This window comes from Sinocyclocheilus grahami, unplaced genomic scaffold (assembly GCF_001515645.1).
Source record: "Sinocyclocheilus grahami isolate Dianchi unplaced genomic scaffold, SAMN03320097.WGS_v1.1 scaffold149.1, whole genome shotgun sequence".
In the NCBI taxonomy this organism is placed as follows: Eukaryota; Metazoa; Chordata; class Actinopteri; order Cypriniformes; family Cyprinidae; genus Sinocyclocheilus; species Sinocyclocheilus grahami.
The window spans coordinates 3,239,387-3,267,119 of record NW_015505328.1 but is presented as its reverse complement, the minus strand read 5'-3'; the positions used below and the strand labels follow the sequence as shown (position 1 = coordinate 3,267,119).

At 37.4% G+C, this 27,733-nt stretch overlaps 1 protein-coding gene across 1 annotated transcript in view; it reads right to left on the bottom strand.

Annotated features, from left to right (window-relative positions):
* Positions 1–10,166: 10,166 nt before the first annotated feature.
* Positions 10,167–27,733, bottom strand: part of LOC107592100 (potassium voltage-gated channel subfamily H member 8-like) — a 47,128-nt gene continuing 29,561 nt past the window's right edge. Inside the window, exons 10-18 of the mRNA XM_016281476.1 lie at positions 22,239–22,488; positions 21,206–21,420; positions 20,555–20,593; positions 18,466–18,683; positions 18,218–18,333; positions 16,968–17,023; positions 13,538–14,036; positions 11,394–11,395; positions 10,167–10,357 (exon numbers count right to left, since the gene is read on the bottom strand). Coding sequence (XP_016136962.1) covers positions 10,262–10,357; positions 11,394–11,395; positions 13,538–14,036; positions 16,968–17,023; positions 18,218–18,333; positions 18,466–18,683; positions 20,555–20,593; positions 21,206–21,420; positions 22,239–22,488 — 1,491 coding nt within the window. The 3' untranslated portion in view covers positions 10,167–10,261. The remainder of the gene's footprint in view (positions 10,358–11,393; positions 11,396–13,537; positions 14,037–16,967; positions 17,024–18,217; positions 18,334–18,465; positions 18,684–20,554; positions 20,594–21,205; positions 21,421–22,238; positions 22,489–27,733) is intronic.

Genomic DNA, 27,733 nt, shown 5'->3' with positions numbered 1-27,733 from the left:
TTATCTATCTATCTATCTATCTATCTATCTATCTATCTATCTATCTATCTATCATCTATCTATCTATCTATCTATCTATCTATCTATCTATCTATCATCTATCTATCTATCAGACAAAAACATACATTCTCACATGCAGTTGCAATGTCTTTCAACAGAGGGCGCAAGGATACTGTTTTAGACAAAGATTCTGCTTTTAAAATGTCTGGAGGATAAGTTACATTATACCTGTCATTCATTTCAGATGCTATGGCCAAAAACATTGTTCATCGTCTTGATAAACCACTATTCCTTTCATTTTAAAGTACCTCTAAAAGGCCTATCCTAGAACTCGAAAACATCTTATTTTTACACAAATAACAAACCAATCTAGCCATTCTGTAGGCTATATCATGCAAACTTTCTAAAAGTGATATAAAAATCTGTCTAATTCAAGCCCAATTTGTGCAGTTTTGAGCAGAGGCATAACCTAAATAAAATATCAGCTGGGTCGAAACATCGCTGATATTTTGCTCTGATTGCTGGAACGAATGTTTTGGTGGAGATGACAGGATTATCTGTCATTAAACAGTCAGGAAATGGCTTGAAGTGAAGTGACCTGTGGCCAAGTATGGTGACCCATACTCGGAATTAGTGCTCTGCATTTAACCCATCCTAAGTGCACACACACACAGCAGTGAACACACACACACACCGTGAACACACACCCGGAGCAGTGGGCAGCCATTTATGCTGCGGCGCCCGGGGAGCAGTTGGGGATTCGGTGCCTTGCTCAAGGGCACCTCGCTCAAGGGCACCTCAGTCGTGGTATTGAAGGTGGGAGAGAGTGCTGTACATTCACTCCCCCCACCCACAATCCCTGCTGGATCTGAGACTCAAACTTGCAACCTTTGGGTTACGAGTCCAACTCTCTAACCATTAGGCCACGACTGCCCCCCTTGCAGAGTAAACTTTAATTGCCCTTTAAAAAGGCAACGACCCCTGACATAGTACTGTATGTACCATAAATAATAGCCTGGAATGCTTTGGGACAAAAATGAAGATGAATCAGACTACAATGAAATTGGTTCCATATGTCAAACAGGGGACAGTTGCCAATGGATCATGGGCAGAACAAGTGTCATATAAAGTAGGTGCTGAATGATCTAAGCGGGTTCCCTCGCCGTAATGGAGGCAATTCATCAGATAATTCATCAATGAGCACTAAAAATGCTGAATTTGCTGTTATCAATTCATCAATTCAAGGATTTCATGCAGCCACTCAAAATGATTTAGACTTTGCTTTTTGTAGATTCCATAGAAATACTTGTTTCTCTGTCAATCCTGTCATCTTATACTAACTTTAAATGTATTTTATTGTAGCATTTGCAACGTTCTATTATGGCTTTATATGCTACGTTTTTTTTTTAAAGCCATTTAAAACAAATGTGTGCATGATGACGACTGCATGTCCAGCTGCTCTACACAATATACAGACCAGATAGCACAAAAATGGTTATGCTGATTTTGCAGTAGTTTGTCAAACACTAGCAAATCTATTTCTTTTCTGTTACATTTCCTTTCCTGGAAGAAAAAGGTCAATGTTCAGATCTCACCAGTTGCCTTTGTGACCCACTGTGTAACAATTACAAGAGTCTGCTATTGTAATTGCGGCCCCTGTGGGGCCTGGAGTAAGCTGCAATAATTGGTCTCAAAAGAATATAGACCTCCTTTGAATATAATGCAATGCAATATCAAATATGAGCTCATAGCATTGTCTGGAGTTATTCCATCAACGAGACCGAAAAAATCTTTTCGTATTTTGCTCGAGGGCACAGATCATTCAGATAAAACTACATATGTATCAGAAAATCCAGTTATATAAAAAATACACTATATATCCAAGCCTTCAACAATAAACAATAAATCAATAATAAATGAAAAATAAATAAAGCAAAATTGTTTGTGATTCTTTGAGGTGTTTGAAATTATTTAATAGGTAAATTAAATAATACAATTATTTTACATTTAATAAATATAAAAGTTATTGAACAGGGTTTTTGCTCATCAGAATTTAAGCAATTCTTTATCATATTGAATATTCATGTGTACACAATAAGGATAATTCAGATACAACACAGCTGCTTCCGTATCTCAGAAAAATGATGACATGCTAATTTTTAGTAACCTTTCGCTTTTAGAACAAGTATGTATTGTACTGTACTAGCCAATTCCATTTGAGTATAAAAATAGGTGTGAAAATAGGAGTTCATTCTTGAGGATTTGTGCAGATGATGTTTTTCATCATGCTTCATGGTGTTATATATTCATGTATTCCTCTGACAGGTAGTTCATAAGACCTGTAAGCGTGGCACTGTGTGAGACGTGAAGTACATTATCCTATTAAAATTCAGCATGAAGGAATTACATGCCCGAGACCACCGAACAAATGAGACACATGGTCATGCAGGCCATTTCATTCTCTCTCTTCCTTTTTTTTTTTGCTTTCATTCACACACAAAGCACTTCAGACTTTCAAGAGTATTTTCTCTGATGTTCTTCTGTGGCAGATACAGAAAATAAAGGTTCTTTATTGGCATCTATGGTTAAGAGATGATTAAAAAAACAAAAAAATGATTAGTTTGTTTCTTCATTGGAACAGTTTTGGAGAAATGTATTGCATTACATCACTTGCTCACCAATGTATCCTCTGCAGTGAATGTGTGCCGTCAGTAAAAACATCACAATAATCCACACAACTCCAGTCCATCAATTATTATATTATGAAGTAAAAAGCTGCATGTTTGTAATAAACCATCCACCATTAAGCTGTTTTAACTTCAAACCTTTCCTTCCATGGACCGAGTCCTTCATCCATAATATTGCATACGTTGTTTCATCTGAATTGAGAAATATGCACAAATCAAACACTGTTTACAAGCAAAAATAGTGCAAAACTAATATGTTTTTGGGTTTTTATGTGACAGGACAACAGGGGATGGACTTTCCAGAGACAAACCCAGCTATTGGGTTGTTTTGGCCCAGCGGTTGGGTTCAAAACAACCCAACCGCTGGGTCAAAACAACCCAATAGCTGGGTTTGTCCCTTTTTAACCCAGAGCTGGGTTATATTTAACCCAGCATTTTTTAGAGTGTATGGGTTTTCTGGTATTTTGGCCAATTACGAATTAATGTTGGATTTGTCTTTCTCAAACACATAGCTTTCACTTCACAAGATGTTATTTGATGGGCTGGAGATATATGGATAATTTGTGTACTATTGTGATGCTTTTATCAGCTGTTTGGACTCTTATTTTACAGCCCATTCACTGAAAGTTTTTTTGAGGAACCCAAAATGGTTCTTATGGAATCACTGAAAAAAAAAACATTTTGGCACATTTATTTTTAGGAGTGGAAAACAACCCAACCGCTGGGTCAAAACAACCCAATAGCTGGGTTTGTCCCTTTTTAACCCAGAGCTGGGTTATATTTAACCCAGCATTTTTTAGAGTGTATGGGTTTTCTGGTATTTTGGCCAATTACGAATTAATGTTGGATTTGTCTTTCTCAAACACATAGCTTTCACTTCACAAGATGTTATTTGATGGGCTGGAGATATATGGATAATTTTTGTACTATTGTGATGCTTTTATCAGCTGTTTGGACTCTTATTTTACAGCCCATTCACTGAAAGTTTTTTTGAGGAACCCAAAATGGTTCTTATGGAATCACTGAAAAAAAAAACATTTTGGCACATTTATTTTTAGGAGTGCACAGTATGACAAAAAGCTGCACAAACAAAAATGCTTAGCCAGCTTTAAATCACATTACAAATGAGCCACATGACAATTTTGAAAGTGACTTGTGTTTTGCGAATAAATCAAATCGAAGCCACTATAACAGTGTTTTCAGCTTGCCCAGAACAATGGTCAGGAGACCAGAGACAAGTTTATTTTCATAGCCTCTCTCTCCGTCATCACATCATTGTACTTCTCTCTAAACAGCTCTGACGGCCGCACCAGAAGGCTCTTGTTGATTCCTTACTTCTGGGTTTTCTATTTTATGTACACTACACACACCAAATAAAACATCTCCAAACAAATTCCAATAATGTGAAACCCCAAATGTAATAATATCTGAATGATAAAGGAAAATTCCAGGTTTCAGAAAAGACCCATTCACACGAAAACTATAACGATATAAAGATAACTACGATATAACTCACACAAACACATAACATTTATTATTTATTAATATTTATGATCACAATGCTGATCACCACAGAACATTTTTGACTCATCCCTTGAGGTATTTACAATGGAAGTGAAAAGAGAATTTATGAAACATTAAATCTTTTATTTCTTTTGTATTTAAATAATCCTTCAAGGTTCACATTTTGTCAGAAAAACTGACTTTTTTAATGTCACTATGCACTGCATTGTTATACACATTGTATATTATACATTGTGTGACAACTGTTATGGGATTTCAAATCATGACTTTTTGTTACGAAATCATGTCTTCTGTAGAGGACACCAGGACAAATGGCATGACACAACAGGTCAATAGGGAAGGAAATTATTATAGATCAGTATTCCTACAGAATATGAGATATTCTTATGAAAAGGTTGCCAAGTTAATACTACTTACATTATAACACTTATTTTTTCATTATGATTTGCCCCAAGAACACATTAATATGCAAATTAGATGCAATACATGTATACATTGTATAGAATGAGACTACCAATTTATGGACCTTTTATGCACATATTGCATAAAGTAAAATAGTATATCAAATCATTCTGTTATATCTTTCATCACACAGTTGAGAATCATCTTTGTACAAAGTTTGGTTGAAAATAGCCTGAAACCTAAAAACTGATTGGTGAGTGAAAAACAATAAAACATTGGTTTTGCCTATACATGCCTTTTCAAGTCTATTTATTTATTTATTTTGAATAACTTAGTCCTGGCATCCTCTACAAAGGACATAGAAAATGTTTTTTTCTCCATTTGTTTCTTATGCTCCAACCACTGTAATTACACACAAAAAACCTCACACAATTCACAAAACTTATTTTTATGGTTCTCAGGAGGATATACATCGTGTGTGTGTGTGTGCATGTAGTGTATATAAAAGAACATGGTCAAAATATTTATATTTATAGGTATTTTATGCATATATTTATGTAAATATATGAATATATAATAATGTTTTTTTACCTTAAACCGCATAAACACATTTCATTACACCAAATACACAAAATAATAGCTTTTTAGCAGCATCATATGACCCCTTTAAAACCCACATAAAATTAAAACTAACCCTGCTTACTTTGTTAGTGCGCATTATTAGTCGTGTGGTAAATGTCTTTAACTGAAAAATTAGTGTTTACTATTGTCATTTTGCATTATTGACACACTATTTTCCTAATTAATGCTGTTCAGTTGCTTTGACACAATCTGTATTGTTAAAAGCGCTATATAAATAAAGGTGACTTGACTTGACTAGACACAACCAAGGCCCTGTTTACACTTGGTATTAAGATGCATTTTGGTCAATCGGATCACAAGTGGACAATGCTAAATACAGGTGTAAACGGGGTGTGAACCGTTTTAAGCTTGTCCACTTTCAACCACTTCCAGAGGTCGTCGAAAACGCATTCGACCAGATTGCTTTCGTGGTGTAGACGCTGATGTGGTCGAATGAGTTCGAGCAGCCACAAAAGACCGCCTACTCTCCGCCTACTGACCTAATAAGTAATCATTGCAAGACATACAAGGGTGTGCGCTTATCAGATGGGATTTAAAGTTTGACAGGCCGAATCAGAAGTATTATTTATTTTCTGATAACACGAAAACGAAACGATGGATCCTCGTGGCAGGACATCCAGTGAAACCAGGTGCACCATGTTTGCTAACAACACTAGCAGTACAGTAAAGGTGCGTTCAAGCCATATCGGAATTCCCATAATTACGAGATTTCAACTTGTAAAAAGCATTCACGTCCTCGTAGAACTTGTAATTACAACTTGTGAACTGGGAGTTTTCTGAGAGCTACGACTTGTAACACAAAATGCAAAAAAATGCATCTTAATACCAGGTGTAAATAATACACTGTAAAAAATGACCATGAATTTAACGGTAAAAGACTGTAAAAATGCTACAGTAAAAACCTGTTAAATGGTTAACGGTAAATTCCCCTACTATATACGGTGAAAAACTGTATTGGACATTACATGTATTGGGCATTAATTTTACGGTAGTATATCGTTTTTGGAAGTGAAAAAGACAGTATAATTTACAGTGAATAACCGTAAATTGACATTCCCAGAATTCCCTGCATTACATTTCAAATTTGATGTTTTTTTGTTGAAATAACTATGTTTCTTCTTAGTTTTTTCTTATCAGTTTTGTATATTAGGGTTGTGTGTTACATGTACAATGAATGTTTATTGCATTATTTCAGTTTCATGTGTGTTACCATGATGGTGTTTGGTGTTTGTGTGAATGACACTGCACCTTCTATAAATGTTATTATCTAAAAGCTGCTTGTGATGGGCTTTGGTTCATCATGTGACTTTCTCAACACCACCTGCATTTGGTGGTTATCAGTGTATTACAAAGGTGCAAAACAGATTTCAGTACTTCAATAGGTTGGTATATTAACAATATATCAGTTAATGAAAATACGGTATTTAACTGTAAATTTAAGTTAAAACCTAAAACGTTGCTACCGTATTCTTTACGGTAAAATTCCGACAACCACAGCTGCCGGTTTTTTACCGTAAATTTTATGGATTTTTTTTTACAGTGTACAATGAAATCCTCCTATGACCTGGGACTGGCAAAAACTCCAAAAAAAGGACAAAATAAGCACCGGAAAAGTTTATTTGACATGGTGCACTCAAAAAAAGCTTTGAGTGAGGAGCATATTGAAATTGTTGGTATTCAGTAAAATAATCTTTGGCGCCCTCTGCCTTTACCGTTATATCTAATTAATTTGAGTGCATATTCTATGGAGCCCCAAAGGGGCGCGATGACGGAAAAAATGGATGCTCTCTCGCAAAAATACTATAAAAAATACTGTGAAAAATGATTGTGTTCTATTCAGCAACTTCTCGTTCACTTGCAAAATATCTGAAATAGTTTTTCCATCCACAAAGTTATGCAAGGGAACGCAAAGTTTCTTTGGGGAACGCAAATGCTTTGACAATTTTTCTTCTCTGATTTTTTTTAACCATCACCATGTCCCTTTAGGGGCTATGTAATATTAAAACTAGACACTTTGCAGTCAGTTAGAAGACATTCTAGTATCAGATTTGGAACAACAACATGATCAGAACGGACTTGACTTGAATTATAGTTCTTAACTTCTTATTATAGTTCTTAGCAGTGAAATTACTGTTGCAGTTATGAAAAATATTGACATGACCCAGCTTTGACACCGTTTTGTCATCTTAACGGTCACGTTTCATGATATTAAGAGTTTTGACCTTGTTCCAAATACATTGATGAGCACATTTCTAAATGCGCCCGACTGAGACGGCTGCGTTCAAACTACCCTGGTCCTTTTCTGTGAGTGCGTGTGCTCATTTGAATGGAAGAGCTGTATTGTACATATTAATGGATGGGCGAAGTGATGAATAGCCAGTGTATTTGGGTCAGGGCTATCAGAAAATAGTGAATAGCGTTATTGTTCGCATCAGAACGCACATAGACACGCACACTCAGAAAATCAGTAGCTTGCGGAGAAACACTATGAAGGCAATCAAAAGTTCCACCTACACTCTCTGCATAGCAGTATCCTGTTCTCTTATCGAACTATAAATATCTTTATGGCTCAGCTTTTTCCGTTTATTTTCACTACCGTCTCCATCCCTGCATTGTCACCCCCAGCCCCTCCATCTCTAAACACTCATCCTGTCCACGGTTGGTCATTTTTTTTGTCTGTGGCTCAGGTACAGACTGTGAGTAGATTGCTCAGCTCAGCTCAGCTCAACGCGTGAAGTGTGTCGTACCTGCAGGAAAAAGAAGCCGTGTTTTACAGTATAATTAAATATGGATGAAGCTCGGGAGTGTTCTGATAAAAAGAAACATCTCTTTTATATCAACCTCAGGACATTGTTAAGGAGCATGAAACTTTGTTCACAACACTATCCACTTAAATAAATTATGTATTTTCGAATGAAACGAGACAAAATGAAGGAAAGGACTTTCAGTTATCATACATTGATTCGATTTTAAAAAGCAGGCAAGAGGTTTGTAAAGCAAACTTTTTTTTTGATGAATCGTGCACAATCAGACCAGAAACATGTCTTAAGAAACTAAATTAAGTCAACTAAATTATGTAAATGAAGTAAATTTTAATGTCGTCAACTTTAAGTGTACAATACCTTTTGTTTTTTTTATAATAAAAAAACAGTAAACCCGTGATATTGTGAAATATCAAAATAACTGTAAAATATCAAAACAACATTTTAAAATATTATTTATTCCCGTGATGGCAAAGCTGAGTAGCCTATTAGCCATTACTCCAGCTCTCAGTGTCACGTGGTCCAGACATATGGCTGATTTGGTGCTCAAGAAACATTTGTATTTCTTATCAATGTTGAAAACCGTAGCAGCCTAATCATTTTGTGGTGGAAACTATGATAGCTGTATTTTTTAGTATTCTTTGATAAACATGAAGTCTAAAAGAACTAAATTTCTTTGAAATAGAAAGGTTTTGTACCATAACTGTGTTTACTGTCGCTTTTGATCACTTCAATGTGGCCTTGCTTAATAAAACAAAAAAGAAAAGAAAGAAGAAAAAAAAAGCTGTATATGTTCAAAATTCCCAACATTCCTGCAATAATCGCCTCAAACTCCTGTCGTTTACTTTCATCAGTCTCCTCTTTCTTGTATCTTGCATCACGCATTTATCACCCGGCTTCCTATTTTCCCGCTGTTATTTTCTCCGTCTCACTCCCGCTTCATCTCTTTCCATCTTTCTGACCTACCTTACCTCATCTCTTCTCCATTTGTTTCAGTTTACAGCTGTTCCATGGAGACCTGTCAACACGTGGTATTCTCCTCAGATGAACCGCGGCGGTGGCGACAAAAAAGCACACACTGGTGGCGTCTGGCATGCGCGCGAGCCTGCGTTCCCTGACGCTTACATTCAAGACATCTGTCACACGCCGGCAGAGTGAGAAATCAGACAAGGGCACGTGACAAGTGCACACACGCAAACATAGCCTACAAACACGCTCAAAACATAAATGTTCAATACTCGGCAGAGTACATACAGTAGAGGAGACGGAGTAGTTTTGCCATGTTTGATGTCTTTAAATCTCGATCTCTAGGTTGTTAAAGATTGTTTTAAAGCCAGCTTCTGGCTGGGGAAACGACACAAAAATATTGATGACTCATCCTGCACTGCACAGTTTTTTGTTCAATCACATGCTCTTTAGAATGACAGTGCCCCTCCCCCACAGTAAAATAAAGGCGCAGTCACATTTAAGGTTGTTCTTCAAATTTATGCAGATAATTATTATTATTTTAAAAATTTCCTTAATACATCGCTACACTATTGACAATGGACCCTTTTGCCTGCAAAATGTAGCTAATTTGACCACACCTTGTTGCAAATCATGATTTATGGCTTTGATGTAACTATTTAAATAGAAATCTCTTGTCCCACGTAAACTTCTTGTTTCAATAGGAAACAAGTCAATACAGGACTGAAAAACTAAACATCAAGCAATTTCAATTTCATGTAGGCTAACACAATCAACAGGCAAAAACACTGCTAATGATGACTGAATCAAAAATTAATGTATCTAGAAGAAGACTGACCAGCTGCTAAACATTTTAATTTTAGTAATATATGTTAATAATATAAAGTAAGACCTTTCTTTATACGTATTCCATATTATGATCTAGACTTTCATATTAATGATACTTAATTTAAATGAAAGAAAATGTTAGTATATATATTAGCTTGTGTTAACATTGACATGTTAAACATTACATCCTCCCCTTCTCCCAGTGTGCGGTGATTTTAGCTTGGCATCAGCCTCTCCAATGATATACATCTGTGGCAGAACAACAGTTGCAAACATGCACAATACATCTGCGTTAATCCAATAGCTGTAGTCATTTATTTGCATTACAGATTTTTCCTCTAATAATATCAAAACAAAAAGAATTTAAATAACGTGATTACATTCCCAGTAGTATTGGAGAGAGGAGAGTTTCACAAAGCCATCGAGACAGTGAGAGAGCTGCATCGAGATTCATTGTTGCGTTGGAATATGATTCCCACAATTCCTCCAGTAGCCAAACATATTGCATCCGTTCCCAGCAGTCTTTTCACGAATCCAGAAGCTTTCCTTTGTTTTTAGAGGTACAAAAATACACCTTTAGTTGTGATACATTCATAGAAATATAAAAATGTAAACCCCTATGCTCAAGCTTGGCATATCGCCGTCCCGAGACTTGCAGAGGGATGGAGAGGAGGAGTTCTGCAGGAAGGGGCAAGAAGACACAGTCTGTCCTGAATTGTGGGAGGAAATATCAAGCTGACTCAAAGCAGTGATGAAGACTTTTGGGGGCCAGTTTAGATTATAGATAATATAAAAAGTCTGAAAATGTCATGTTATTATACCTGAAATGTCAAGTAGAATAAATACGGTATTGGCTATATCAGTCACCCTTTACAGTGACTAGGAAATATAAAGTCTGACATGCAGTTTCCTATAATAGGATAAAACAGACAAAATGAAACATACAGAGTGCATATAGAATAAGAGTTGAACAGCTAAAAGGGACAGTTCAGCACAAAATAAAAATTATGGCATCATCTACTTACTCTCACAAGATTCCACATTATGAAGAAAGTTTTGAAATGCTGCTCTTCTCTTTTTTCTTCTTTTGCTTTTTCTTCGCAAATTTCATATCCTCTGCTGTTTAAATGTGTCCATCATGTTGGTTAAGTGAAGCTTGAGAACCAATACCAATTGGTATTTTAGTTATTAACAGAATACTAAAACAAAACTAAATGAACACAAAGTTAACTGAAATAAAAATAAAAACTAACATAACTGGGAAAAACTTAACCTAAACTCAAATACATTTTCATGACTTTAAAACGCTCCCAGATCAAGACTGTGAAATGGGAGGAAAGTGAGCAGAGAAAGAGAGAAGATAGAAAGAGGCAAAGCAGACAGACCACATCTGCGCCAGAGAGAGACGATTGACAGCAGGGGCCACTTTGCCACCGGCAACCAATCCCCCAAGACCAGTCCTAAAGAGCAAGCAAACAGAAACCCCCTTCCCCATGTCAATTCAACTTCTACTAATAATAAACTCCAATGTTTGAGCACCCCACCCCCATCCCTCATGCCCAGATCCCATTCCTTCAGAAACCTCTGCCACAAATACCCCTTTAGTGCTTGGCTACACTATTATAACCCCGTTTCCCCCCCGAACACACTGGCACGCATACTCAAGTACATGCACTCGCATACAGCGTCCGCACATTGTGTAAGACTCGTCCCTGCTGTTCCCCCCTCCTGCCCAGAGGGCCAAGCGGAGTAGAAAACAGAGGAGAGACAGTGTGTGTCAAGATGACCTTCATGCTTCTATGGTGTCTACTGCACAACCCTACAAGGCATCTCTACAACCTACTGCAAGGGTATACTCTCCACCCTCTTCAGAAGTCATGCAATTAAAAACAACAAATAGAAAGAAACTAAAGGGATATCCTGAAAAACTTTAGAACGATGCTTTAAAGCCAGCATTTGTGGTTTAGTTTTAATGTAAAGCAAACAATTAATCAATCTCGTCTTGGTGAAGTTGATAATGAAGGAGTTTACGAGACGTTCACACTGCAAGTGATGTGAAGCCACTTGAAGTCATTTCAATTTCTGGTCACATTAGCAGCAAATCACTAACCAATGTGATGCCACAGTGCAAGTGCTATTTTAGTATGATTTATATATTATTATAGTATTTATTATTATATTGAATGGGCTTTTATTACATTTTTTATTTTAGTTTAAGTTTTAGTCAGTTTGTTATGGAATTTTTGTTATTTGTATAAGGTTCTATTTCATAGTTAGAATTCAGCTTTAATTAATTTAATTTAATTTATATTTTTTTATTTTAAGTTTAATAATGTTGTTATGTGCTTTTGTCATTTTTATTTAAATATGAAGAATTTAGCTTTCATTTGCTTATATTTTCATTTTAAGTTTTAGTAATGTTGTTATGAATCAGCTTTTATATTTATATTTTCATTTAAATTTTACTTGGAGTCTCTACTAATGAGCTGATGATCTGAATCAGGTGTGTTTGATTAAGGAGACATGCAAAACATGCAGTGCTGGGGTGCCTCCAGGACCAGGGTTGGGAACCACTGGTTTAGACAACCCATCAACTAGTTAAGTTTGTTAAACATAGCAGATACAATGCATTTTTACACCATACAGGGCTAATCTGACTAAATTAGAGGATGAAGTCAGTTATCAAGCACTGCAAAGCTTGATTAGAAAAAGCATCTGATTAAAGAGTGAATATAAATCATTTGGCTCACTGAATATTGGGAGTCTCTCCAGACTCTACTCAAACAGTGAAATTTATTCCTATCTTTTCAGTCATGGTGTTTCCATAAAATTCTTAGAAGTACAGTATGTGAAGAAATGTTCCAAGTTTAAAAAAGTTTGTTTTCCAAGATGAAAACGAGACAGGAATAATATTTAAACAGGAATACTGTTCTAGGTCAGATAACATCTGATTATGTTACCAACATAATTCTCGTATGCAAGTGAAGTTTCCTCCTTATAACCGGTGCTATGAGAATAGTGACATTATAGCAATTACTGGACACATTTTCAGAAAAAACTGTATACACTTTAGTGTCTATTCCAAAGAAGGCCATTGGAATTGCATTAATATAACTGCAATTTAGAACCTGAGGAACGGTGTCAAAGGAACAGTTATTTTTGGCTAATAACTGGTAGCATGTTCCAAATGCTGTTGATAAAGTGTAACTTTTCATTGCACAGAACATTTGCGAAGGACTTTAGGCATCAATGATTAGAATAAATTACAAGTTAAGTAAAACTTTGATGGATCTTTTTTTTAAGTCAGTTACATCAAAAGGTAAATTGCTCTAATATGAATGATTAAATTCTAGTCGGTCAGACTAGTTAAGACACAGTCTTAAAGTGGCTGTATGCAACTGGCTTAATATGAACAGTATTTGGATGTATAATGAATGCAGTCAATATGAAATGTGAATCACAATCAGAAATTAAACTTTCTGCTGTTGGAACTCCAACTAGTTTTCCTGATTAGAGATATCCCTTTAGTATCTAGCATTGAAAGACATGCCGTTAGAGAGATTATCTTAAAAAGTGAGATGGTAAACATGTATATCTTCGAAGGAACCATTGCTCCATGGCTTTGGCAGTGCGTGTACCACTTATCTTATCAGTCCAGTCCTGAGTCCAGGTTAACACGCAGATTCCAGTGGAACTTGTCCATTTTAACGGTTGACTGCTACAAACCCAGGGACCTGAGATCCTCCCCTTCTCCCAGCGATGACTGTCCAGCTCTGGGTAAAGTTCCAGGGGTGTGTGAGATGTGTTGGTGATTCTGCAGATGAGGCGTCTCCAGGCTCTGCGAGCGGATCCGAGCGACTGCACTGTGTGGAGAAAGGGTCAATAACGGCTCTATGAATCTGTCTGTATGGGGGGATGAGGAAAGTGTGATGGGAAAGGAACCGGGAGATGTGGTGGGGCAGACCAGCTGCAGGTCTTGTGGTCTGAGCAGATGGGATACAAGTCCTCCTGGACGTATTCCAGGGTGCATCGGTGAAGAAAAACGAGGGCTGGTCCAAGAAGAACCCTGGCTCGGGAAGGGGACGGGAGGTGATGGATATCCCGAGGTAAACGTGGATGTACAGACACCTGGTGTTTGAGGAGAGGCCATCATGGATTCCATGAGAAAGGCAAGACTCCGCATGACTCGTCCCAGCTCTGCCACCTCCCGTCCGAGAGAGTTCACCTGTAAGACATAATAAACAGGTGTCACATTTGACCATTACAGGCATTAGGATCAACCACAAGTATATTAAACAGATTCATTAGTTCATGAGTATAATATACAAAAGCAACAGTATTTATAGTGGGTATTTAGGGTAGCGCACATGGTATGATTAATGTTTTTCAGCACGTGATTAATGAAACAGTCAGTGTTTCATTAATAGAAGAATGCTGAGCAGTAGTGGTGGATTATAAATACAGTATATTACTGTTATACTCTTTCTTCACAATAGAGAATCACTGACTGATGCTATTGTGATTGTTAGTATCAATGTCATTTTTGGGGATTTCAAATGATTTAACATTTTTCGTCCGTTACAAAAAAAATATATATTTTTGTAATTTTTTTGAAATCATTATTTTTTTTATTTGTTAAAAAAATGTCATTTGAATGAATTTAATTTCTCTTTACAATATAACATAACACAATGCAATGTTATGACAATTATTTTGATACATTAACAGGTGTTTGCAAGTAATGTTTATAAAAATATAAAAACACACTGAAAAAAATGTTTCACTCATCCAATTAAAAAAAATGTAGGGTAACTTGAGCCAATGAAAAATAAATAACTTGCCCTAAGGGTTAAGTTCCAGTTAAAAAGTTGCAGTGCCCCACAGCAACAGAACAGTATGATCTTCTGAGGGCATGGGTTGTCCCTCTGCGTCCCCCCATCTGTCATTGTCTGCTACAGCCAGCAGTTTTCAGGTGAAACTGTGGCATTATTTATTTAGGTCCCATGGGACATCATTGTTCGTTGTTGACTTATTGATATTTAGTTATTTTTGGGCTCTCTCTTAAGAAAGATCATTAATTAAAGTCCCCGGTGTAGATCCTGATTACTTCACACAGGGTCTATGTGAATATTTTCTTTTCTTTTCCTTTTTTTTTGCTATTGAATCTGGGTGAAAAGTATACAACCTGAACAAATAAATTTATATTAAATACAATAACAAACAAATAAATAAATAAATTCAAATGTATATATATAAAAAGTTGACTCAAATATTTCAATAGCACGGACTTTTTAAAAATGTGTTTATGTTCAACAAGCTCATAACTATGCTAAAACAAATGCATTTTCGGGTTACTCCGAATAAAACTGTTTCAAAAAGTTGATTAGGTCTTGCACCAGAAAAGCCATTTCCATTCATAAAGCCACCAGCATTACAATAACTCCAACTGATTTTTCTAGAAGTGCACTAACACTTACAGTTATTATGAGGTAACCACAGCTCACTAAATTCAATTTGGATTCTCATAATTACTTGTCCTGTGTATCTTCTTGCACTGTTTGTGCTCTATACACATCCCCTAATAAGCTCAGAGTAATAATGTTCGTGACTGTCCAGAACACAGCACAGATGATCCAGATTCAGATGGACACCGATTTGGCTGTCACCCTCAGAATCGTGCCAACAAGTGATAATACCAAATAATGAGGGTAATTGGGTAATGATCCATAAATGCCATCAGTGGCAGGGAGGTACAAGACAACAGCTTCAAACAGGAAGGGACAACAGGAAGAGAGCACTCATCCTCTTGGTAGACCAAATCAAGCATGGATTATAACAAAATCCTGCTGAGAGGCCGGCTGTCAAAAATATATAGTGAGATACAAGAGACAGAGACAGAGATAGAGGAAAAAATGAGGAAGAGGCTCAGCAGCAGGGCATCTCTCTCATGACAATACCTGTCAAAAGCCTCATGTCAAAGCCGTGGGCTGACAATCAAGACTTTGTCACATGGATTTATATACCCATGCCAATACTCAGCTGAACTACAGTTCTCTGTCATTGTCCGATCTGGACTCAATAATAATGTGATAAAAACTGCAGCGGTAATTAAATAGTTAATTTAGGATTTTGAGAATATATTACATTGGGGAAAACATGGAAAAATACATCTAAATCTTCAAGACAGACTTACAGTAAGACTTCTAAGTCCTGATGGATTTTTTTTTATTAAACATTAATGTTCAGTTAATTTTAATGATAATATTCAATTAATATTAAAAATGTAATGTATTCACTTAAACATTGCACATTTATGTGAGTGACCAGTAGGGCCTGACCTGAGATGGCCTGACAAAGCCCTTCAATGATGAAAAAAAACCAAAAACTTTTACAGTAGTAGAAGTTGTGTAGTTAGGTGATTCATTTTGATTTAAAATAGATTTATGTTTATCAATTCTATATAGAACTGTTCGTGAAACAGTACACAAAACAGATTCAATGATTAATTTGTGCAACTGCTCAAAAATATTCCATGAATAAGTTCAATTTTGGATGCTTTAAAATGTATTTATAAAAAACTGTTTATAAAAACTGTAATATATATTAATTTAAATATATATATATATATATACGTATATACATATATATACCACAGCCTTTATACTGAATATGTGGTATCAGCCTTAAATTGAAGCAACAACCCTGCTGCCCAACAGTAATTTTCCTCAAATAAACATCTTTACAAACCGTCTTTGAGTTTATAATGAATTACACAGAATCATGTATATGTGCAATTCGTGGGAAACCATGCGGTGGGTTCAAGGGCGTTGTGGAATGTTGGAATGTTGGAATGTTCTCTTCCAACATCATGGGGCCAGTCCCACTTTCCTCTTCTAATGAGTTTTATGTCCTCTAGTGTTTGAATAACATCCCCTTCTCCTCTCTCGCAGCAGCCCGCCATATGGCTTGAGCGTACCTGGCACCAGGAGCTCACCTGAGCTGCACTGGGTTCGATCTGTCAGTATTCACATTTACTGCAGAGTTATCACTCATAAAACCCACACTTTCCAGATAAACTGTAAGTGCAGACCTACCATTAAATTACACAGCAAAAAATTATATAAGACTGACAGAGATTAAACAGAAAATCATTTACCTCTTGGTTAAGGTGGTGTAGCTGTCCTTTGGTGTCCTCTGATTTAGCTGCTAATTCTGCACAGAGAAAAAAACAATTATGTCCAACTGCCTAACACTGACAGAACTTCCAGTGAAAACTCATTACAAAGACTTCAAGGAAGAGTTCACCACAAAAATGAAAATTCTGTCACCACTCACACTCATGTCTTTCAAGACCAGTATGATTTTCTTTCTTCCAAGAAACAAAAAGGAGGTATTTAGCAAAATTTCTACACTGCCTTTTTTGTATGAAAATAAACTGTGATTTAAAATGACAAGGTCCAAAACAGATAAAGGACAGTCTTCTGAACATCTTTGTGTGTGGAAAAGACCAAAATTCAAGAAAAGCAGTCTTCATTTTTTCATTTACACTGACTGTAAATAAGATCTGTAATATCTGTAAATAGGAGGGAAGGAACAGCTTAGACATTTGTGTTTTACAGAAAAATCATACAGATATAAAACAACACAAGCTGTGGCTAAAAAAAGTCCAAGAGTCCAAACAGCTGATAAAAACAATACATCCACAAGTAATCCACACGACTCCGATGTGAAGTGAAAATATGTGTTTGTAAAAACAAATTCCTCATTAAAACATTTTTAACTTCAAACCATTGCTTCCAGCTAAAATACGAGTAAAAAAGTAATCTCGCCTGAATCAGGAGAGAAATATTCACAGATCAAGAACCATTTACAAGTGAAAACAGTCCAAAACTAATATGTTGGTGGATTTTGATGTGAGAAGACAATAGGGATGGACTTTTTCACTGGAGGAGGTGTTATTATGGATTATGGGCTGGAATTTTGGCCAGAAGAGACCGTTTAAACTTGAAACGTCACCAATGATGTATTTGTTTCTTACAAACACACAGCTTTTCATTTTACAAGACGTTCATTGATGGGCTGGTGTTGTATGGATTACTTGTGGATTACTGTGATGTTTTTATCAGCTGTCTGGATGGCACCCATTTACTGCAGGGGATCCATTAGTGAGCAAGTGATGCCATGATAAATTTCTCCTAATCTAATAAATTTTCATTTTTGGGGGTGAACTATTCCTTTAATTGGATAAACAAAAGATCATCATTAATAAATACTGGAAATGGAGTGATTGTTTATTGTGCGTCAGTCCTGGAATATTGGCAGAAAGACAAAAGATGCCAATATTCATCAACTCATCCATCCCCTGTCAACACGCACATATGCACACACACACACACACTCACTCACCTGCTGTGGTGGCAGTGGTATTAGTTGCACCACTGATGGTGTGCTGATGGCCAGAGGAAAATATGAATGTGTGTGAATTTTCTGTACCATCACTGTCCTCTGTGCCGTCCACAACCCTGAACACACACAAACAGAAATCCACTTTATAGCTCTCACAAAGTCCTTCATGCACCAGTGAGCAAATGTCTATTCAAATACTGTATCTTTGAATGTTTTTTAAATGCATGCATGTGTGGGCGTGCACACACCTTGGGCTGAGATTTGCGAGGTCAGGATTTGTGACAGTGGTATGCTGAATGTGGAGCTTTTTGTTGGTTTGGTGATCATTTTTCATGTGCGTTTTCTGTTTGGTTCCACCACTGAGATACTCTATCTGATCATCTTCATCATCATCATCTCCCTCGTCTTGATGCTCAGCTATTGGTGGATAGCACTGAATCACGTCTCCATTTCCCCTCCCCTCCATCTGCGATTGGACAGAAGAGATAGCGCTGAGGTCGTGTGAGGCCAGATGAAAGTTGGATGACAAACCTTGGATGACTCAACTAGAAAAAGACTGACTTTTTTATTATTAACAATGAAACAAAAGTAGATCTAGATAATGTGACAAAACAAGAACATCTAGTTAATGTGACAGTGCTTGCCTGCTCCTCAGAAAATGTATTTCTAAGCAGTCATTAAGGGGCTTTTATGTGGCATTTAGATAATTTTATGTTGGTCCCACATTTTACTTGCCATCTTCTCCTTATCCATTGAAACAGTAAATAATTACCTAAATGCTCACTCTCAAAAGACATGGTTTATTTAGATGGAACACATTTAATAAACAATGTTAAATAATGCAAAATGTTTTTTGCTGATTTTTTTTTTTATGGAGAGAAAGACAAATAAATAATAGGGACGTGACTATTTGGGTTGACAGCAAATTGATTTAATTAAAGAAATTTTTAAAAAGCCTTTACATAAACTGGAAAATTTATATCACTGTAATGGCATATAAGAGAAAAATAATTTTGGACATATTATCAATATTAATATTAAATATTGTACACATCTCAAATTTATATTGATTTACTGCTAACACAAATGATTAAAAAAGTCATAGATAAAGTTGAATCTGAAAGATTTATAAATAGTAAATAAATGAATAAATTAATGAATGATTAGATAGATAGATAGATAGATAGATAGATAGATAGATAGATAGATAGATAGATAGATAGATAGATAGATAGATAGATAGATAGATAGATAGATAGATAGAGAATGCACAAGTATGTTTTCAGTATGGACTTCAATGTGGGTACCATTGGGGCATACAAACACACACACACACACACACACGAAAACACTCTTAAAAACAACCTACACACTTTCCCTCAAGGACCAATTAGACAAAAGCTATGAAACAGCAAAAACACAGCAAAGTGAATGTCCTTAGATAAAACTTGTGTAATGGTAGTACCACTTGATCTTTGACCTCGCTAGCAATGACCTTAAGAAGACTTGACCTATAAGACATTTAAAACAACTGGCCTGGCAGCTTTGATAAAATAATAATCTTTGACCCCTAGCCGTACGAGTGAGAGCGATCATGGCAGAACGAACCCTAAAGGCTCGACTTTTTCCCATTCAATAATAGTCAGTGTAATGGGTTTCACTGTGCTTTACACCTCACAGCTCTCACACGCATTGCCAATTATACAGTGAAACTCTGCAACGATGTTGGCTGGAAATAACAATCTCCATTTATAGAACACTTTAAATGTCAGTCCACTGAAAGGTGGCAGAGAAGTCAAGAGGTAAAACACAGCAAAGAGACGGAATAAACGTGAGGGGTATTCCCCATCTCTCTCTCTTTTAATCTCGCTCTCCCTCTCTTCTTCTATATATATCTGATTAATTACACTTTTCATACACTAATTTGGTCATTTTCCCTGTTGAATAATTGAGGCTCCCTCACACTGTAATTGAAAGAGCGGCAGTTTCCCAAAGCAGTCAGTCATCCGGCACTTCAATAACCACCCACTCCTCCTTTTACCCCTCCCTCGCCTATAAACGCACTGTTCCCCTTCCTCTAGCGCCGCTCCCTCCCTGATTACTGCTTCAGGCATGGAAGGACAGGGAATGGGGAAGATGATCATCACCACCATCATCATCAATTTTTTGTTCTCTCTCCCTGCTGTTTCAGAGCTGTAGTGTTCTTAGCTTCCCTCATTAGGCAAATGAGGCGGGAGGTAGATCATTGTTAGGGAAATGAGCCCCAAGCTATTATAGTCAACACAGCACTGTTAGTGGATAAGTGCGGAATGAATGACAGCTGAGGAGAAGACGCACCTGTGTGTCCATGGACTTACTGGACATCCTGGATATGACCTGGAAGGTGAGATATATGACAATATGTAAGCATACACTACTGTTCAAAAGTTTGGGGTTGGTTTGTTTTTTAAAAGAAATTAATAATTTTATTCAGCAAGAATATATTCAATTGTTTAAAACACAGAGTAAAGACATATATAATGTTTCAAAAGATTTCTATTTTAAATAAAAGATGTTCTTTTGAACTTTCTATTCATTAGAAAATACAGAAAAAGTAAAGTTTCCACAAAATATTACGTAGTGCAATTTTTAAAACTTTTATAGTAAGATATGTTTCTTGAGCAAACAAAAAGGCATATTATAATGATTTCTAAAGGTAGTAATGGCTGCTGAAAATTCAGCTCTGCCAACACAGGAATAAATTAAATTTTACAATATATTAAAATAGAAAGTTATTTGTCTTTCTGTCTGTGTATCACTTTGCGTGTGGGGTTAAATAATATGTTATATTTTGGTGGATCCCAAAAACAATATCAATCTTGTGTCCATGAAATCAAATAACTGAAGCAGGTTAGGATCAGGTCAGGCTTTTACCGAAATGCATTAAGGGTTCCAGCATAATAAATGAACGAGAAATTTCAGCATCACAATAGTCATGTGATGTCTTACATGGCTCTCTTGTCCCTCTCTCAGGTTGTAGGTGAGGTCGTGTGTTATGTCCTGCACAAAACGGTGGGAGTATTCAGGATACAGGTCGAGCACCTCATACAGACCCCTCAGATTAATGCACTGCAGGTCGCAGTACGTCAGCGCCTTCACATCAGCATTTGTCTTTATCACACGGTCACCAACCGACATGTTTGCACCAATCAGGTCGCTTTTACCTGTACACGTCACACAGGAGCACACAAACAAAGAGGAAGAGGCAAAAACACATCAATATCTTGTCAGTTATCACTAGGAAACTGCAAGCGTGTTTAGTCAGTGTGTCAATATGTAAGCTAAACTGGAAAGCTAATCTGCCATGGGTTCCCTTAGGAGTACAGTATGTATAAAGCATACTGAAAACATGAGAAGGTTTCCAAGTAATGTTAACCACAGACCTTATTTTATTCATAGAAACCCCTATTCTTAAAACCCATTAGAATCTCCCAAGGGAGCCGTGGCCCGAAAATGCTAATTTGTTTAGCATTTTAACACTGTGGGACTTCAAACAGCTCTATTAGAGGCACAAAAGATACTGTTTAAGAAAGCATGTAAACACACAAAAACTAACACAAGTGAACCGTCTTGAGAACTCAATGTCAGAGAGACCTTCCTCTGTCAGCAGGGTGGAGAGAGCGTGTGAGGGAAAGATGAGAAAGATAGTGTGTGTTTTTTCCTGTCAGAACTCATAAGGTGATATTAACACAAACACACACACACACAGGCAGGACCTAACAGGATGATGGGGATTATATTTTTTCGCACATTTGGTCCACTGTCCTATGAGCCTGCTGTGTGTGTGAAGCCTCACAGAGAGAGTGACCAATCACAGAGAGCAGCTTTTGTTGGCAACTGTAGGAACACATGGGCCCTGAAGTCTTCACTTAATGAGAAGCAGTAATTTTTCCCTTCATTCTACTTCCTCAGCGCACTAAAATTACATTGAGCTTTTCTGAGATAAAACTGTTTAGTTGTGTGTGGGTTTGTGTAAACTGACCGAGGATGGCTAGCACCATGCTGTCCTTCAGCACCTCCATGGAGCCGGAGCAGACAAAGAAAAGAGCCTGTAAAGCATCTCCCTGACGAAGAAGGTACTCGCCCGGCGCACAAAACGAAGTCTTTATGTGCAGGGAGAGAGAGCGGAGACATCCACGGCTCAGAGAGGAGAAGACGGACAGCTCTAGGATCTCTTTATTCAGATGCATCGCGATGTCCGAACGCAGCTCATCTGGAAAGTCTTTCAAGAGCTGGAGAGAGTGGACAGGAAGAAGAGAAAAAGAAAAAGGGATATGGAAAAAGAGAAAGGGAATAGAACAAGAATAGGAATAAAAATGGGAATAGAGAATAAAGAAAAAGAAAGGGAAAAGTAAAGGGAAAAAACAGAAAAAAGAGAAGAGGACCAGTGAAAATGAGAAAAATGGGAGAAAACATGAAAAAAGGAAAATGACAGAAAAAAATTAAAAGAAAAAGCAAAAGGAAAATTAAAATGAGAAGAAAAAAGAAAAAACGCAGAGAAAAAGCAAAACGACAAAGAAAAATTTGAATGTTAAATAAGAAATGTAAAAAATCAATAAAAATAGAAAAGCAAAAGTAAAAGAAAAGTGATAGAAAATGAAAGCAGAAAAAGAAGCAACAGAAAAGAGACAAGTAAAAGTGAAAGAATAGACAGAAAAAGGCAACAGAAGAAAAAGAACAAGCAAAAAATAAGAGAAGGGAAAAAAAATCAAGAATAAAAATATGAAAGGAAAAAAAAAAGGAAGGCTGGAATTAACATTTATTTACACTATAAGGAAGAGAAATCTTGTGTTTTCTGTGTGAACTTATGTAACAGCACATTACATTCATTAAACTGGTATTAAAATCATTAAGCATGCCGCTTTATGAGTTTTCACCCTTAAAACAAAAACTGGAAGTATTCCGGCCATGCCTCATTCCTGCCCTCCGCCACCCTTCATCTGCTCTGCTCATCCATCCATATATGCAACCATCCTTCAGCCTGACTGAATGGCATCTGTCACTCTCCCCTTCACTCATGGCACACACATCCCTCTCTCTTTCTCTCGCTCTCTGTCTTCTGCTCTCCGGCCATCAGCCTCACCATCTATTATTCATAAATCTGTGATTTAGCAAGGTGTTTAGATTCCATCTCATTTTATTCCCACTCCCTCTCCTGACTCCGGAATAAAGTCCCAGGCTCAAGGACGGAGCACACGCAGTCGTTCCCTCCTCAAGTGTCCAACTGTCTATCTCAATTATACTTGCCTTGACTGTTGCTTTGCTCTTGGCTTCAGAATGTTACTTCATTATAGTACATCACTTACTGTACCATAATGTGATGATACAATGATGTTTTTTATGTAAATACAATGTTATGTGAATATGGTTATCAGAGATCGGGCGATATTGGTTTTCAAGGGTCAAACTGGAATTTTTAAATTAACAAATTTTACTTGTTTATTTCTGCTTTGATGTAATAATACTAAATAATCATTAGACACTAACAATTAAATCACTTCAAAATGAATAATACAATTTATATTATAAAATACAATAATATGTCAAATTAAAATAAAATTACAATAAATTACGATAACATTTTAGAATAGCCAATAAAAATATTAATAATACCAATAATAATTAACAAATTTATTATTGTACTCATATTATTTATTTATACTTTACTTCAATCTAACTTTTAAGCTATTCACTTCTCACTACACGAGTGAAGATCTGATTTATCGGCTGATCTGTATTTTTTTTCATGAAACTCTAGATGGCGCAGGCCGAACTCAGTCTGATATAATCACATCATTATTCACATGGTGCAGCTGATTGGTTTCTTCTCACATCAGCAGCCAATGAACTTGCTGCTCAACATTCAAACACTTGGCCATTGCTGACTGTAGCAGTTGCAGCGTGCTTCAGAAACTCTCCACCTTCCCCAGCTCCACCTGTATAGATCTGCTATGGGGCAATTTCATGTTTGTTATATATGGGGGTTATTTTATATTTCCTACATGCTCACAGCAGCATGCAGGGGTTAAAGCAAAAAAAAATCCTAAGCCTGAACCTTTTTCCGGGGGCAGAGCGGGGCGGGGGGAGGGGATGGGGCAGCTTTCCAAGACTTTATTTTACATTTGGAATGGAGCTCAAGTAAATGTATCTTGATTTAAGGATGTTTATATAATTGTATCAGAAAATAAAAATGAGGACGATATCCACAGGGGTTAAAGCAAAAAAAACTCCTGAGCCTGAACTTTTTTCCGGGGGGCGGGGCGAGGGGAGGGGATGGGGCAGCACATGCAAAGCATGCAACGACTGTGGCAACTTCAACATCTGAAAGGCTACTATGGCAAAGTTATTGCTTTCCTTATTCAAACTGTTTTTTTTCATGAATATATGGTTGACCTGAAGAATGAAATCTATATCATACACTTGGAAAATTATGAGCTATATCACTGCTTATCGACACTAGGGGTGTGACAATACACTTAGCTCACGAGATGAGACAAAATACAGATACTTGATTCACTAGAACAAGACAATATTTTAATACTATTTTTAAGAACTTTTCAAATGACAAAATAGTACATTATGTATTATAACAAATATCTGCAGAGAGCGCCAACGGGCCTGGTGACGTACTTTACAGCGTGATTAAAGGATGTTTAAATCCATTCAATATTAATATTTGGCCACATGCAAACTCAGAAACTTTTATTTTGAAATCTCAATTTACAATAAATGGCATATTTAGAAATATGTTGTATTCTCCTGTGTTGGAAAAGGTTTATAAATGATTTACAAATCTATTGAGAAAATGCAGTTTTCCCAAATGAACGTTAAGTAATTAAAATTCACAGCATATACAGAGGAAGAGTTTAGCCCCTTTCACACATACAGTCTTTACTGGTAAATTACCGGTAAGTTAACAGGACCTTTTAAAAAATCCCGGTAAAGTTGTCCTTAAAAAAAAAATCTTTCTTATGAAGATGACGTGATTATTCTGAGCTGTTTACAAAACTTCGCTGCTTTTTAATTCGTTTTTCTATGTAAATATGCGCTTGATGGACATCTTTGAACATTGCGCCTCGCAGCTTTTTCAACGTGTCGCACTTCTCCATTCATCAGGGCTGCGACTCTGCAGTTGTATACTATTATGCGCGTCTCGTGTTTATAAGAGCAAAAAATTCTGATTGGCTAGTAATGTTAGTTTGGTTGAGAGTGAAAGCTGTGCTCCTCTCATACCATTGGTAGGCAAACTCATGGACTCGAGAGTGATATCAACTTTTTTTTAATGTAGGATTATTTTTTTCCACAGTCAAACGCTGCACCCCGGAGATCCGGCTCAGAACTTTAAGCCCTGAGCATGTCTGTGGATGTATTGGCAGTAACAAGTCTTGGTACTTGCTCTGCCGCAGCAGCATAGCAGATCTATTCCACCAAGACCAAACACATTAACATTGTCATGAAGAAGCAGTCGAGCAGCAGAAGAGGACAGCAGTTTGTAAGTGTTTTGTCTTGTGTTCTCATTAGATTTCAGCGCGGTTGTCGTTGCTAGGAAACACTGTGTTTTACCGTGGTAAATACCTGCTCAAGTTGTGTTTGTTCTCGTGCGTATCGCGGGACTTTCCAGTTTCGGTTTGCTAAATAGTAAGATGTGGCCAGCTGACTTCAATAACAAGTCAGGCAAGTATAAAATTGGTTAGTTCACCGCGGCAGCCCTCGTGTGAAGGCCTCCTTGTGTGAAGACCGACGAGTGTAAAGACCAACGACTCTACCTGCGCAACTCCACCAACAAGGCACTTGAGTATTGCTTTTCTCCCCTTTCTTTACTTTTTGTACAGCTTGTTCTCATATACTTGTTTAGGACAATTGTACTCACTATGTGCTTTCAAATCTCTACTATTACTACTAACACTCGGAAAGCACGCACGTTGCACTCGGAAAGCATGTTGGAGGCAGGCCAATCCTAATAATCTACGACCTGTCTACTACTTTACTCTCTATTCCAATTGGTCTCTGGAACTGCCAGTCTGCTGTTAACAAAGCCAAATTTATTTATTCTATAGCTACTCATTCCGGTCTCAACCTCATGGCCCTAACTGAGACTTGGATCAAACCTGAGGACACTGCCACTCCTGCAGCCCTCTCCACTAATTTCACTTATTCCCACACCCCTTGGTTATTCCACTGCACACCTCAGACCACTTCCTCATCACTTCTAACTCTGCAGGTCACCTTTCGACGTAACCTACGTTCACTCTCTCCCTCTCACCTATCCTCTATGGTTTCATCTTCACTTCCTTCACCCTCTCAGTTTTCAGCACTAGACAAACAGTTCTACTGACACTCTTTGCTCCACTCTAATGTCTTGCTTAGACAACTTTTGTCCCCTTTCATCCAGACCAGCACACATTACCCCCTCTGCCCCTGGCTGTCCGATGTTCTCTGTGAACATCGCTCTAAACTCTGCTGCAGAGAGGAAATGGCACAAATCAAAAAACTCTACCGACCTTAGTGTGTATCAGTCTGCAAATGTTTTCACTGCTAAAACAACATACTACCACAACAAAATTAACAACTGTTCTGACTCTCGCACACTTTTCAAAAATGTATCTTCTCTTCTCTGTCCCCCTCCCCCTCCTCCTTCATCAACTCTTACAGCTGATGACTTTGCAATTTTCAGTGACCAATTCCCCACACCACAAACTGATGATAACTTCATAACGACTAATACACACCCTCTCTCCTCCTTCTCTCCACTCTCAGAGATGGATGTTTCCAAACTTATCCTTTCCAATCATCCTACTACTTGTCCACTTGATCCTATCCCCACTCACCTCCTTCAGGCCATTTCTTCTTCAGTCATACCTTCGCTTACTCACATTATCAACATCTCTCTTCACACTGGTACATTTCCCACAGCATTTAAGCAGGCTCGGGTAAGCCCACTGCTTAAAAACCCCTCTCTAAATCCAGCACTTTTAGAAAACTACAGACCAGAATCCCATCTTCCATTCATTGCAAAGACACTTGAGCGAGTTGTGTTCAACTAACTTTCTATGTTTCTTGCACAGAACAACCTCCTGGACAGCAACCAATCTGGCTTCAAAAGTGGCCACTCAACTGAGACTGCCCTGCTCTCGGTCACTTAAGCCCTGAGACTAGCAAAAGCAGCTTCTAAATCCTCAGTACTCATCTTGCTGGATCTGTCTGCTTTGACACAGGAACCACCAGATTCTCCTGTCCACCCTCAGAAAGATGGGCATCTCAGGATCCGCACTCCTGTGGTTCAAGTCCTACCTCTCAGGTAGGTCCTTCAGGGTGTCTTGTATACCAGTAGCCGCTTGCATCAAATTCAAGGTACTGATGCTTGCCTACAAGACAACCACTGGCGCTGCACCAATATACCTAAACTCGCTAGTTCAAACTTATGCGCCCTCCAGAAGCTTGCGTTCAGCAAGTGAACGGCACCTTGTGGGGCCATCC